Below are 12,751 nucleotides of genomic sequence, written 5' to 3'. Positions count from 1 at the left end.
CGTTCCGTTTCGCCGAACAGAACTGCATCGGCTCTGCTGTGTGAAGAAGAAAGCGACAGAAGCACAGAGAGAGTTCAACACAAACAGAATAAAATAGAAACAGGAATAAGAAAGAAAGAACGGGAGGAGGGGTGATTAGAGATGGAAAGTCAGAGTGTGAGTCAGACGGCGTTATGGTTGGTTCTTGAAGCTGAAGAGATCCTAAACGGAGATGTTGTAGGCTGACGACATCTGCGTCTCCCCCAGCCCCTCCACTCCTCAACCCTCTTTGACGCAGCTGCAGCTATTTTGAGAGATCTCTGCTGAATGCAGCTTTTCTCTGCCTACCTATTTTTCTTTCACTTAAATCCTAAATTATTCCTCTATAAGGCAGAATACGTTAAGATGTCCAACAGTTAAAGGTCATGATTGCTGCAGCCTAAAATGAGTGATTATGTGGCACCTTTTTTAAAAAGATACAGCATGTTACGTGTGTCTGTGTATTACAATTGTGTTTACAATTTCTGAATCCTCTAATCTTTGGTTTTAATCTTTGAATACATGCCAACAGAAACATTCATAGACTTGAATTTTCACTGTGCTAACAGTTACGACTTCTTCCTTACAGCTCCTAGTTTACAGAACCGGAGATATTCTTCTGTTGCAAGAATCCATTCGATGACAATTGAGGCTCCCATCACCAAGGTTCAATCTTCCTCATTTACTCCTTCATGTCTGTTTGAATCATGAAGAAATATTTATATTTATATTTAGAAAGTTTTACACCTTGTGGAGTGACTCATGAAACGGTACACATACAAAATATGTGTATCGTTTTGTGAAACACTCCACAAGGTGTAAAATTTTCTTTGCTAGAAACTATTTAAGCAACAGATTATTTCCCATCAAATACTTTAAAGCAGGGGTGTCCAAAGTGTGGTGAGACAACCCATTCTCACTCCCAACTCGTCATATATTAACGCATGGGACGGTCCGTCCTCGTCACATATTGACGCGCAGGGTACCCCTTTCGCGTCAATATGTGACGCGAGGTGTTTTACCCTATGCCTTACCGTAATTCTTGCCCTAAACCTAACCAAATCGTCGGGTTTTGAAGTGTCCGCTGCTGTTGCGAGAACCCTTCGCATCAATAATCCACGTAAAACATGTGACCTACCCAAATCGTCAACATGCGACGCGAAAGGGGTACCCTATGCGTCAATATGTGACGCATGGTCAGAAATCGTCCCAACTCGTCAATAAATGACGAGTCGGGAGTGAGAATGTGTTGGGTGAGAGGGCCATTTGCGGCACGCAGAATTTTTTTTCCCCGGCCTCCAACCACAATTCTTGAATAGAGCAGATGGACAGTGTGTGTTTTAAGGCAACATTTTCACAAACACAAGATCTTGTTTAATTATTAATAATAATAATAAAATCTTAGGTTTACATAAATGACCTTTTTCTTAGCAAATAGAGTCACAAATATCCACCAATTTTTACTCACCAGAATCCAGGATACCAGAATTTTTCAGCTGATGATTTTGGCCCTCCTGACAAAAGGTTTGGACACACCTGCTTTATATATATATTTATATATATATATATATATATATATATATATATATATATATATACACTCAACTTAGAATTGTTCAGAAGAAATCAAAACAGATATGTTAAACTTGAAAATATATTTAAAAAAATGAAAGAATGCAAAAATGGGGCTGTTTAAATGTGAACAAATCTCAAACTCGCTATTACAAATGTGTGCAAAATGTCAAAAACAATGCAATATTTGAATTGCAATGTTCCCATCAAATAAGAAATGCAATTAAAATCAAGCGTATTACAGTGCTATTATCAATATATTACTTGAAAATGGTTTCAAAACGATAATATTATCATTTATCGCGATAATTACCGGCACGATTTATCACGCGACAAAATTTACCGTGACACAAACCTCACACAGATTCAGTTAAATAAAGCTGCTGGCTGGATCACATCGTGCCGCATCTAATAACATAGTATCTGTGTCTCCCATCGTCTCATTTGGCCCGCCGCTGCAGGGCCTGTGATGCCCTTATGGACTCAAAAATAACTTTATTTTAATAACTTTTATTTTCTCTTTTTGTTTTGCTTTTGTGTTCTCCAGTAGAGACACCGCAGCGGCGTCACATGTAGACCTCCGTGACACGCACAAAGAGTCGCTCTGTTATCGCACGTAATGCCTGTGGTGTGTTGGTGTGCAGGTAATAAACATCATCAACGTGGCCCAGGAGAGCAGTCCGGTGACGGTCGCCGAGGCTCTGGACCGCGTGCTGGAGATCCTGAGGACCACCGAGCTCTACTCCCCCCAGCTGGCTTCCAAAGACGACGACCCCCACACCAACGACCTGGTCGGGGGGCTTATGACTGTAAGAAGCAGCAACATCCTGCAAACATATTAAAACCTCCTCGAATTAAAATCTCTGACTTTTTTCAAACCAGATCCTATTTTAAATTTTTTTTTTCTTTTCTTTTTTTTTGCTTCCTTTTGACAGAAAAACACTTTTTGAAAATATTTTTTTGTCATTTAGTTCACTCATTCTTTTTGTAAGTTGTACAACTGATTATTATTATTATTATTATTATTATTATTAATGTTATTATTATTATTATTAGGGTTGGGCTACAAAAATGTATGCTTAGGTACAAGGATATAGTTATAATATTAGCAGAATAAAGATGCAATATTATTGCAAGAAGGTTTTAAAATGAAGAGAAAGTCAATTTAACAAGGAGAAAGGTTTTAGGTTCTCCAGTTTTATTTATAAAGTTCTTTAAAAGCAACACTTTAAAAAATATGATATGGTGTATGGTTTAGCAGGCACTATTTGTATTCATGAGCAAAGACATATTTTTTAAATTTAATTCATTGATTTGTATTTGTATCAGAATGCAAATTCAGGCTGCTGGTAATATGTGTGTTATAGCTGAACTATTGCTAAAAACAATGTAGAATAACGCAAACGCAACATTTTCTGGTTAATATCAAAAGATCTTGTTCTTCTTCCTCATCCTCTTCAGGACGGGCTGCGGAGGCTCTCTGGGAATGAATATGTTTTCAGCAAAAGTAAGTTTCAAAGCATCACTGAACACCGAAAGAGAGCAACAGGAATTCAAAGAAAACTGTTGCACGTTTTGTAATCTTTTATATTCTTCTGAGTGTTTTGCTAACATTAGAAGAAAATCTTTTTTCTGGGAACTTTTCTCAAATACTGCATTTGTGGTGTGCACAAAATGGAACATTTCTTCTTTTTTTCTTCTTCTTTTTTTTACAGTAGTCAGTTTTGTTAATTTAGTTTGTTAAGAAGGAACTAAATGAGTAAACTAATTCAAGTCCAAATTTATTACCAATCAGAAATCAATCCAGTTTAACGCAGTCAAATTCAGTTGGTCATTTTATGCCATATTGTTTGGTTTTTAAATTAAATTACAAATGGGGCTAAAATTGTAACATGTTAAGAAATGTGGCCCAACAAGTGTTACTCAAAAAAAAGAAGAAAAAGAGAAAATACACAAGGAAAGTAGATTACAGTCCACTGTAATGAACATTGTATGTTTCCTTCCTTTTTGTTTCAGTTTTTTGGTTTTAAAATGAAGACAACTGTGAAAATTTTCAAATAAAATGAAAGACATTTATTTTCTTTAAAGAACATTCAAATTTAGCAGAAAAAGACGCTGAAGGGAAAAAAAGTGGGTAGTTTTCAATGTAAATGAAAAAGAAAAACACTTTAATTTAAAAAAACAAAAAAAACAATACTAGTGTGAAAAACTGTTCAGGCATTTTAAAAAAATGTAAATATTTTAAATTATTTTTGGCCAAACTTCCCTGCTCTATAGGCCAGCTTGGTGTAGTCGTTCATTATTAAGATCAGTCAACCGTCCAGGGGCTGGTTTCCCTCTTTTACAGTCTAACAGTGTGTAATCTTCAAAGGTGTGTGTCCATGGTGTGTTCAGGTTGTTGTGTCCGTGTGCTAGATATGAGCCAGAGCCAGCTGACCATCCCGGTAACGCTCAACGACGTTCCTCCGTCCATCGCCGAGATGCTGAACGACGAGGAGCGCTGGGAGTTCAACATCCTGGACCTGGAGGCAGCCACGCATAAAAGGTACCGATTATACTTTCACCATCGTGTCTGTGGTTATTGTTTAATAAATGGAACAAAAAACATGAGCTTGTTTTAAGTCAATAATTCTTTAACATTGATGAAAGAGTGCTGGTTTAATTGGCAGATTATTTCACTTGTAGAATGAGAAAAATGTCTTAAGTGAACAAATCCTCCAGTGGAACTAGAACTTTTAAAATAAGCGTAAAAGAAACCAGAACACAGAAACTTAAAACACTTCTCTCATGTTATGCCTGCTTTGTTGTTTGCTCCGCTGCAGACCCCTCACTTACCTCGGCTTGAAGATTTTCACCAGTTTCGGAGTGTGTGACTTCCTGAACTGCTCCGAGGCGACGCTGCGCTCTTGGCTGCAGCTCATGGAGGCCAACTACCACTCCTCCAACTCCTACCACAACTCCACGCATGCTGCAGACGTCCTGCACGCCACGGCCTACTTCCTGTGCAAGGAGAGAGTCAAGGTAACAGACCACAGAATGGGGAGTTTGATTTTTTGAAAGGGGTAGAATTATGTGTTTTCTAGGCACAAATTGCCATTTTATAGCACAATCAAGCTACTTCAGTTGCTATAAAAATGCTATTTACATCAAATAATGCTTAAAAGAAATGAGTGATTTAATGCCTTGAAATTGGGCCTTTGTCCCTTTAAGAAACTCCTGCTCTTTTTGAAGCTCCGCCTTCAAGAAGTCATTGCAACTTGGTTCCTCTATTAACCCTTTAACAACATTTTTACCAGCATTGCACTGTGAAGTAGCTCGTATAATGAGCTCAGCAGTTCCACCAGGTGTTTGCTAATTGCTCCTGGCTAGTCTGAAGGAGCTGAGTGGAGGCGTTAAAGCGAAGAGCTGCTTTTTGAAGCGGAAGCTTGGAAACTGCAGCTCTGAGGAGGAGCTGTATCTCAAAGGCGGAGCTAAGTCCATCCAGATGTCTTACACAGCTGAATGGTTGCCGTGACGATTAAAGGATTTCTCAAACATGCATTAAAGAGTCAAAGCAACACCCCAGGTGTGGTTTTTTGTGAGGGAATAACATTATAACATGATGTAATGCAAAAAAAAAACAAAAAGTTGACTTTACATAATTTTGCCCCGTTGTAGTCAAACACTTCTGTTGCTTCAAATTCCACCCTGACGGACAATTTTCTCCTTAAAAATTCTGTGGGTCCAAATTCAGTCTCCAGACTCGTCTCTCTTGCCAGGTTTTTGCTCTCCCGCTAGCTCAGCATAATTCACCATCGTCCTCTGGCCTCAGGCTGGACTCATGAATTAATTCTCTCAGGAAACAAACAGAAAACTCTTAGAAAAATCTGATCTTCTTGGAAAATACAGAGATCAGCGCCGTGTCTGGCCTTTTGCGTTGTTGTGGCGGGAACATTTTCTGAGAACTTGGGATTTCTTCCCTGGGTAAACGTTCAGCTCTTGGCAGAGGTCTGCTGCCGTTTCCCAATTATTGTGTATGATGTGTTGTCCCATGATATAAACTCACACACTCTAAGAACAGGAGCTTGTATTTGTAATGTGACAAAATGTGAAAATGTTTAAGGGGTTTGAATACTTTTGTGCATGCTGAAAAACAGCATGGAAAATAACACTGTATTTTTAGCCTTCGTAGCATATTAAAAGATATTTTTGTACCAAGTTTTGTGAGACAGAACCACATTCTAGATAAAATAATAAATATCAGTGACACATGTTAGAAATTAGAAACAGTATGATTATTTCATGCTTCTTTTATCTCAAATTTACAAGAAAGACGGCAAAGATGCATTTTGCTAACATTAGCTCTATAGCTCAAACACCAAAAACCACCAAACTTCAGCAACTGTTAATTTTAAGAGATAGCGGGTTACCTCAGAATTTGATTTCCATATTTATAAAGTTTCGTACAATTATGCTGACGTCTCCCCTCGGTTTCTGTTGCCTCTTCAGAGCAGCCTGGACCAGCTGGACGAGGTGGCGGCGCTGATAGCCGCCACAGTCCACGACGTGGACCACCCGGGCCGGACCAACTCCTTCCTGTGCAACGCGGGCAGCGAGCTGGCCGTCCTCTACAACGACACGGCCGTGCTGGAGAGCCACCACGCCGCGCTCGCCTTCCAGCTCACCATGCGCGACGGCAAGAGCAACGTCTTTAAGAACATCGACAGGTCGGTGAGAGGATGGTTGGACAAAGGTAGCTGAAGAACCAATGTGTTAAAAGAAAGAAATGTTTATAATGTGCCTGTTTTTGTCTTTACCACTGCTGTCTGTACTTTTTACATTGGGGATGAATAAAGTTTTACTGAATTGAATTGAACACGGCAACATTTTTACTCAGAAGCAGACCTGGGGGCAATCAAGTCTGTATTTAACTAATTGATAAACGTCACTAAATTCAGCAAAACTTGTGAGGGGAGAATTATTTCAATCTCATTTTCTAGTGGTGCAATAAAAACAGAAACAAACACCAGTCAAATAATAATAATAATAGTAAAAACAAATGTAAACGGTATTCCTTTAATAACACAATTATTATGTTTTGGATCTAAAAAAAATTACAAATCCCTTTTGCTCATCTATTTGTCTCACTAAAATATTGCATTGGTTGTTTATTGTTGAGCAGGTTAAAAAAAGCTAAATTTTATGGGGTTTTAATTTAAAAAAAAAATTTGTGGCCTTTAAAGTTTGGATGTCTTTGCTTTAATATGTTAGTTAAAGCATAAGCACCTTCTGCTACAGCTCTCCTACTGCTGACTCTGGCTATAAATACATCTCACAACACATTTCATGCTAATATGATTAAACACTTGAATTGTGGTGTTTTATGGTTCTTGCTATGTGACGTAAATGCTAGGCAGCAGAAGTCAGTGGACTAACAGCGTGTAACTCTGGATGAGTGGTAAGAAGAAAACCGTTGTTGAAAGAAAGCCACTGGAAGAGCCTTCAGCTCGGCGAGAGCAGCCAGAAACGTCCTGGCCTACATGCAGAGAGAAAAAGAAAAGAAAATGTGTAAAAGTTCAAGTTTGCCATCAGTGGAAGGGTGGGGAAGAACAGCTTGGTTGTCACACTTTTTGCTTTCTTCTAAATTCAAAAAATTGTAATGCTGCTTAGTCGATCCCATTTCAATGTGTAACAGAACAACAGAGCGTTTTGTCTGACTAGTGTGACTTTATTTACGCACCACTTTTAATGAAAAAAGAACTTTCAATACGCAATATTTAATTTAATATCTTAGCTGACAAAAAAAACACTACAGAAGCAGCAATATCTCTTTTGTCATGAACTTACAAAACATATCCTAGCTTGTCAAAAAATGTGTTGGTTATAAAAAACAGAATCATGTTGTCTACCACAGAACAGAATATGGCCTAAATAAATCTATATTGTTTTATTTACTCACTTTTTTCTTTTCAGCTATCTTGTTTTCATTGTATAAATAGCTGCCATTTATTTTACAATAGTCACACGTGACAGTGAACCCCATCAGTGATTTTTAGCTAGTAGTTACGCTAGCAAGCCAATGCTATAGCCTAGCAAAGAAAAAGCCTATTCTAACCAGAGCGCTGCTTTCCACCTTCAAGTGAGTAGAAAGGCAGATGTTTAATTCTAAGTCCACTGATTAAAGGCAACACAGAAAAAGTTTTTTTGGACATTCAGACACAAACATTTTGTAACGTCTCCCTCTAAGGGATTTAGCAACCCGTTGTCCCTTTGGTGTTTTAGCTGTCCACTGTCTCGCCTCTCATGTTGTCTCCACACGCTCTCGCTGCCATCAGGAATCAGTTCCGAACGCTGCGCCAGGCCATCATCGACATGGTGCTCGCCACCGAGATGACCCGCCACTTTGAGCATGTCAGCAAGTTTGTCAACAGCATCAACAAGCCAATGGCTGCCATCGAAGAGACCAGCACCAATGTAAGCTCCAAGCAGGCGCCGTTTTGACCTCCGGGGCCAGAAATGGTGGCTTTTTTAATGTAAACAAGATATGATAACAAACGGTGGTGGTTTTTAATATGCGCTATAGTCGGGGTGGTTGCCCAGGGCAGCATCACAAAGGTGGCAACCAAGTACTAGAAAATAAAATATGCCGTCTGGGACAATCGCTACGTAACTGTACTGTTTGAGCTTTGACCCAGTTTGAATAAAAGCTGATATCATTAAAAGTAATTTATAAATCAGTTGTATTCAGATTTAAATCAATAATAACCTGTTGCATGGTTTCTGCTGATTTCTGCAGCGACAGTGATCGGTTCTGCTGCTCCTCAGATTGGCCTGTAAAGCAGCATCGCCTTAAACCAGTTTGGTCTTACTTTAATATATATCTGGCCAGGTTTATTGTCAAACTTAATCACAATACTATAGTGTGAAAACATTTTTTTTTTTCATTAATCTGCACTTTCAGGATTTATTCTGCATTCTTGCTCTCGTAATTATCAGAAAAGTGTTGCGATAACGGGTTTGATTTTCCGATCAAATTCATTACGAACGAAGTGGCAGGAGATCGGTGTAAAATGTGTGAAAAGCAATAAATGAAACCCGAAAAGATCCCTTCTACGGGAGTCAGAAGAGGAAAAAAAAACTGAGAATGAATCACCGTGTCAGCTCTGTAACCCGGTTTGTTATTCCGAGTCTGCGTCACAGACTGAGAGTTCTGGTTCACAGGCGAATGTGTTGCAAACTGCAGGATGTAAAACAAGTTGTGGAGTTGCTGCTGGTAGCAGATGTATTTTATTTCCTGAGTCAAGTTCACATGAAAGGCCGCAGCTTGAAAACCAATTTGGAAGATTTGTCACGTTGATCCTGGGAGACACGTTTCCATGGTACCTTACCCAAATGTTTACTGAACAATTTAGTGATTTTTTGAAAATGTACCGTAGCAGAACTCAAAGCAGTATTCCAGTCCAGGCTGGGAAACAGCTGTAGTTCATAACAAGGTGCATAACAAGCACCGTGGATGTACTGCAGACAATAATACTGGTATTTATTTCAAAGCGGCGTTCTCTTGCTTTTAAAATCTAAAATGCTGAAGCTTTGTTAGCTTCACTATGTGGCTCACCCCCCAGGGTCTTGGGGGCGCCATAAGTCAACGGACTTATCTGTCAGAGGCGCCACAAACTGGTTTTCTATTAATTATTCCATGTCTAGTTAATATTGAATAAGCGCCATTTGTGCTGTGCAAAAAAGAAAAAAAATGGCTGTGTTTCCATCGAGGTTTCTTTTATGCGCATTTTGAAGCATCGCATTAGAAAACGTTGATGGAAACCATGACATTTGGAAAAAATGTACTAAATTTTGCAACAAATAGAAAACGTCTTTATGCACACAGGCAAATATCTACATCGTCTACATCTGACGAAATCACGCTTTGCGCAACCTGGTTGATTCGCTTCAAACGAGTAGATGGAAACACGCCTGATTTGCATTTTCTTTTAAAAGTTTTGCTCAAAAGTCACATCACAGTTGGATGGAAACATGCTTACTGTCTGATTTCTGTTTGAGGTATACTTCAGACTTTGGCCTGCATCTGATCGTCTTTGGTTCAGCCTCTAAAACTCTGAAACTGATTAAACCTGAACTTTAAAAAAAAAAAAAATTGAAATCACATTTTGTGATTAAAATAATATCTTAGTTACATTTCAATGTGATTATTGGGATCTTTAGCTTATTGTGAAAGCACAAAAAGGAGCTGATGGGAGATGGGACACAGGAGGAGAGGCTTATTAACGCAAACGGCCATCAGTTAGAAGAAGTTGCTAACACCAAGTTGTGCAAACTGGCTGCGTTTCTATTACAACTGTGCTCAATACTTTGTTGATATTCCACTAAAAAACCCACAATTTTTCAATATTTTTGTTAATATTAAAAAAGAAATGCATGAATAAAATCAAAAGTGAATAAGTTTGTTTACGTTATAAGTCATGAACAAATTATTTGTTGCAACTTTCTGTCATCTTTTCTGCCATTTCTGCCAGTAGTAATGCTACTACTGGCAGTGTGATACCAAAACTGTTTTCATTGCAGGTTTACGAAATGCATTGATTTCGATACGCAATAACGTTTTATCGTGAAACTTGAGTTTTTTCGAAATTGACGTTTTTCCATAAAGCAAATTTATTTTCGCAACTCCAAATTGCGCAACTATGTGGCCAACGGAAGCGCAGCTGCCGCGTCTTTGCGCTCCCAGGATTAGCCGCAGCCCATGTTAGCATCGACGGCCAGCGGATCTGAGTCACCGACGTTTCTGTTGATGACGTCGCTCGTCCCTGTGTGATACTTCCTGCAGAGCACGAACAGCGACTGCGAGGGCCAGAGCAACATCAGAAACTCTCCAGAGAACCGCCTGCTGATAAAGCGGATGCTAATCAAGTGTGCAGATGTGGCGAACCCCTGCAGGCCTCTGGAGCTCTGCATCGAGTGGGCGGGCCGGATCTCAGAGGAGTACTTCGCCCAGGTGGGGGGGGGGGAAGAGACAGCCAGTTTGTTCTCCGTCAAAACTTTCGTTGTTTTGCTTTGAAGCAACTGAATTCATTTTTGCCTTTGCTCGCAGACGGACGAGGAGAAGCGACAAGGGCTGCCCGTGGTGATGCCCGTGTTCGACAGAAACACCTGCAGCGTGCCCAAATCCCAGATCTCCTTCATAGACTATTTCATCACAGATATGTTTGACGCCTGGGACGGTAAGAGCAACATTTCCCACACCGCCGTGGGAATTTTTACATTATTTGTTTTATTATTTTTTTTACATACATAGGGAGTTTATTTATGAAAACAGGCCTCTGTGATTCTAAAAACTGAAAGTCAGCAACAGCTTTCCAAGAAATAAAGTTCTCCCCGTTCTGGAGAAAATCAGCTTCGTGGCTCTTCCTCACATGTTCCAGCTGTTTCCCCGAAGACCATCAGTTCAATTCTCATGCGCTAAAAAACGCTTTGTTCTTGTTGCTCCTCTACTGGCCACAAGCTGCTTCCAGCAAATGTTTAGCAGATTTACTCTGAAATAAGAACTGATTCTGCTCATGGACTGGTTTAAGGTGTCAAAGTGGAACAAGGTTTAAAACAATTAATGTATTTTATTTTATTTAGTAGAGAATCACTTTCCCTCCCCCACCTGTTGCTATGGGCTGTCAGTCCATTTTAGCCAAATGAGGTGAGTCCTCACCAAAAATCTCCCTATTCCTAAAACGTTTTCTGTTTGGAAATGTTTAAAATGTAAAAAAAAAAAAAAAAAAAAAAAAAGAAAAGCTGAGATGAATGGGGTTTCTACAGCAGCCACTCTTTAACGTTCCTTTTAAGGTGACGCCATTTTGAATCTCCACGGGTAAATTAACAGAATACCAGTGGAAACATGGAAAAGCTGGACAAACATACTAACAAGAAGCATTTGTTTTATTGGCAAAAAAAAGACTTTCCAGTGATTATTGAGAAAGGTAGGAATAATTTCCAACTTGTTATTTTTTAATAAATGTAAATAATTTTTTTTTTTTACTAAATTGATGCTACTTTTCAATAGTTGAATTTAGTTTAACATATCATTTATTTAACCAGGGGAAAACTAAACCAGATTAAAACCTCTTTTCCAACAGTGACGTAACCAAGACAACCTGTCAAACTTTGTGAAAACAATGCTAAACGTAAATCTGACAGAGGGATAAATAATTTTGTGCTATTTAAATTTGGATGGCTTTATGGTGGCACATAGAGGAATTTGAAGTCATATTTTAATGGAAACAGAACTCGTCTGAGTTCGACCTCCTAAGTACAGTTCAGACAGAATGAATGAAACCAACCCATCAGCGCTAAAAGGAATTAGAAAGCAAATAGATTCGTTATATTAGCTCCTTATTCCTACTAAAGTTCCCTGTTCCTACGAACCCCGAGAGGAAAGCTGTTTACGATCAGCGAGGCTCTGATGTCACGGAAAGACTTCTAATGCTAGTGGGAGAAACTGGGAGAGTGTCACAGGAGGGGGAAGAGGGGTAGTTGGGAAAGTTCTATCTGGGCTGAGGGGACTCCGGTTCACACATAAACACAAGGCGCATACGACCCACCGGGGTCGCTGTCGGTTCATGTCAGGGGTCACAGATGCAGCGCGGGCCATCGGCGAGCCGGAAGCCAGGATGTAAACAAGCGAGCGAGAGAGCACTGGGAACGTACACACAGCGGAGCGAAAGGAAGGAGAGACACGGACACCTCTGAACCTGTCAGCCCCGAACTGTTAGCCGCCATGCATGAGCTCCACCTTTCAGACCAGCAGGGGCATTTGTAGCTAAGTGTTATCACCTAATTCTTTTAGAGAAATTTTCTGTTGTATGTATATTATGTTGAATCTGTGTGAAATGAGAGCAAAGTCACAGCCCTGAGTCACATTTCAGTTAACCACATACCCACTGGTGACACCAGAAGCCTAGAAATACTGACACATCCCTCAAAACTGCAATATGTAGCTTTTATAAACAATGTTTGGGGTTTTTTTGTTTGTTGAAACGATGGCGTGGCAGATGGTGTGAGATAAACTGTGAAAAAATCCAGCTCCTCTGCCTTCTCCCATTGCTAACTAGAAACAACCAATTAGAGGCAAGAGGCGGGTCTTAGCTCTGTCAATCACAATCTCATGTGGCACTTTTTA

General features: G+C 39.6%; 1 protein-coding gene across 5 annotated transcripts in view; it reads left to right on the top strand.

Annotated features, from left to right (window-relative positions):
• Nucleotides 1–12,751, top strand: part of pde8b (phosphodiesterase 8B) — a 54,748-nt gene that overhangs the window by 39,363 nt on the left and 2,634 nt on the right. For all 5 annotated transcript variants that reach the window (XR_003596475.1, XM_028024987.1, XM_028024988.1 and 2 more), the window contains exons 13-21: nucleotides 608–684; nucleotides 2,235–2,399; nucleotides 3,052–3,097; nucleotides 4,006–4,135; nucleotides 4,413–4,611; nucleotides 6,079–6,296; nucleotides 7,905–8,043; nucleotides 10,412–10,579; nucleotides 10,676–10,805. Coding sequence is in view for 4 of the 5 variants with exons in the window: in XM_028024987.1 (XP_027880788.1) it covers nucleotides 608–684; nucleotides 2,235–2,399; nucleotides 3,052–3,097; nucleotides 4,006–4,135; nucleotides 4,413–4,611; nucleotides 6,079–6,296; nucleotides 7,905–8,043; nucleotides 10,412–10,579; nucleotides 10,676–10,805 (1,272 nt within the window). In the remaining variant the exon portion in view is untranslated. The remainder of the gene's footprint in view (nucleotides 1–607; nucleotides 685–2,234; nucleotides 2,400–3,051; nucleotides 3,098–4,005; nucleotides 4,136–4,412; nucleotides 4,612–6,078; nucleotides 6,297–7,904; nucleotides 8,044–10,411; nucleotides 10,580–10,675; nucleotides 10,806–12,751) is intronic.

Source organism: Xiphophorus couchianus, chromosome 8, assembly GCF_001444195.1.
Source record: "Xiphophorus couchianus chromosome 8, X_couchianus-1.0, whole genome shotgun sequence".
Lineage (NCBI taxonomy): Eukaryota > Metazoa > Chordata > Actinopteri > Cyprinodontiformes > Poeciliidae > Xiphophorus > Xiphophorus couchianus.
This window is presented reverse-complemented; position numbering and strand designations above follow the sequence as displayed.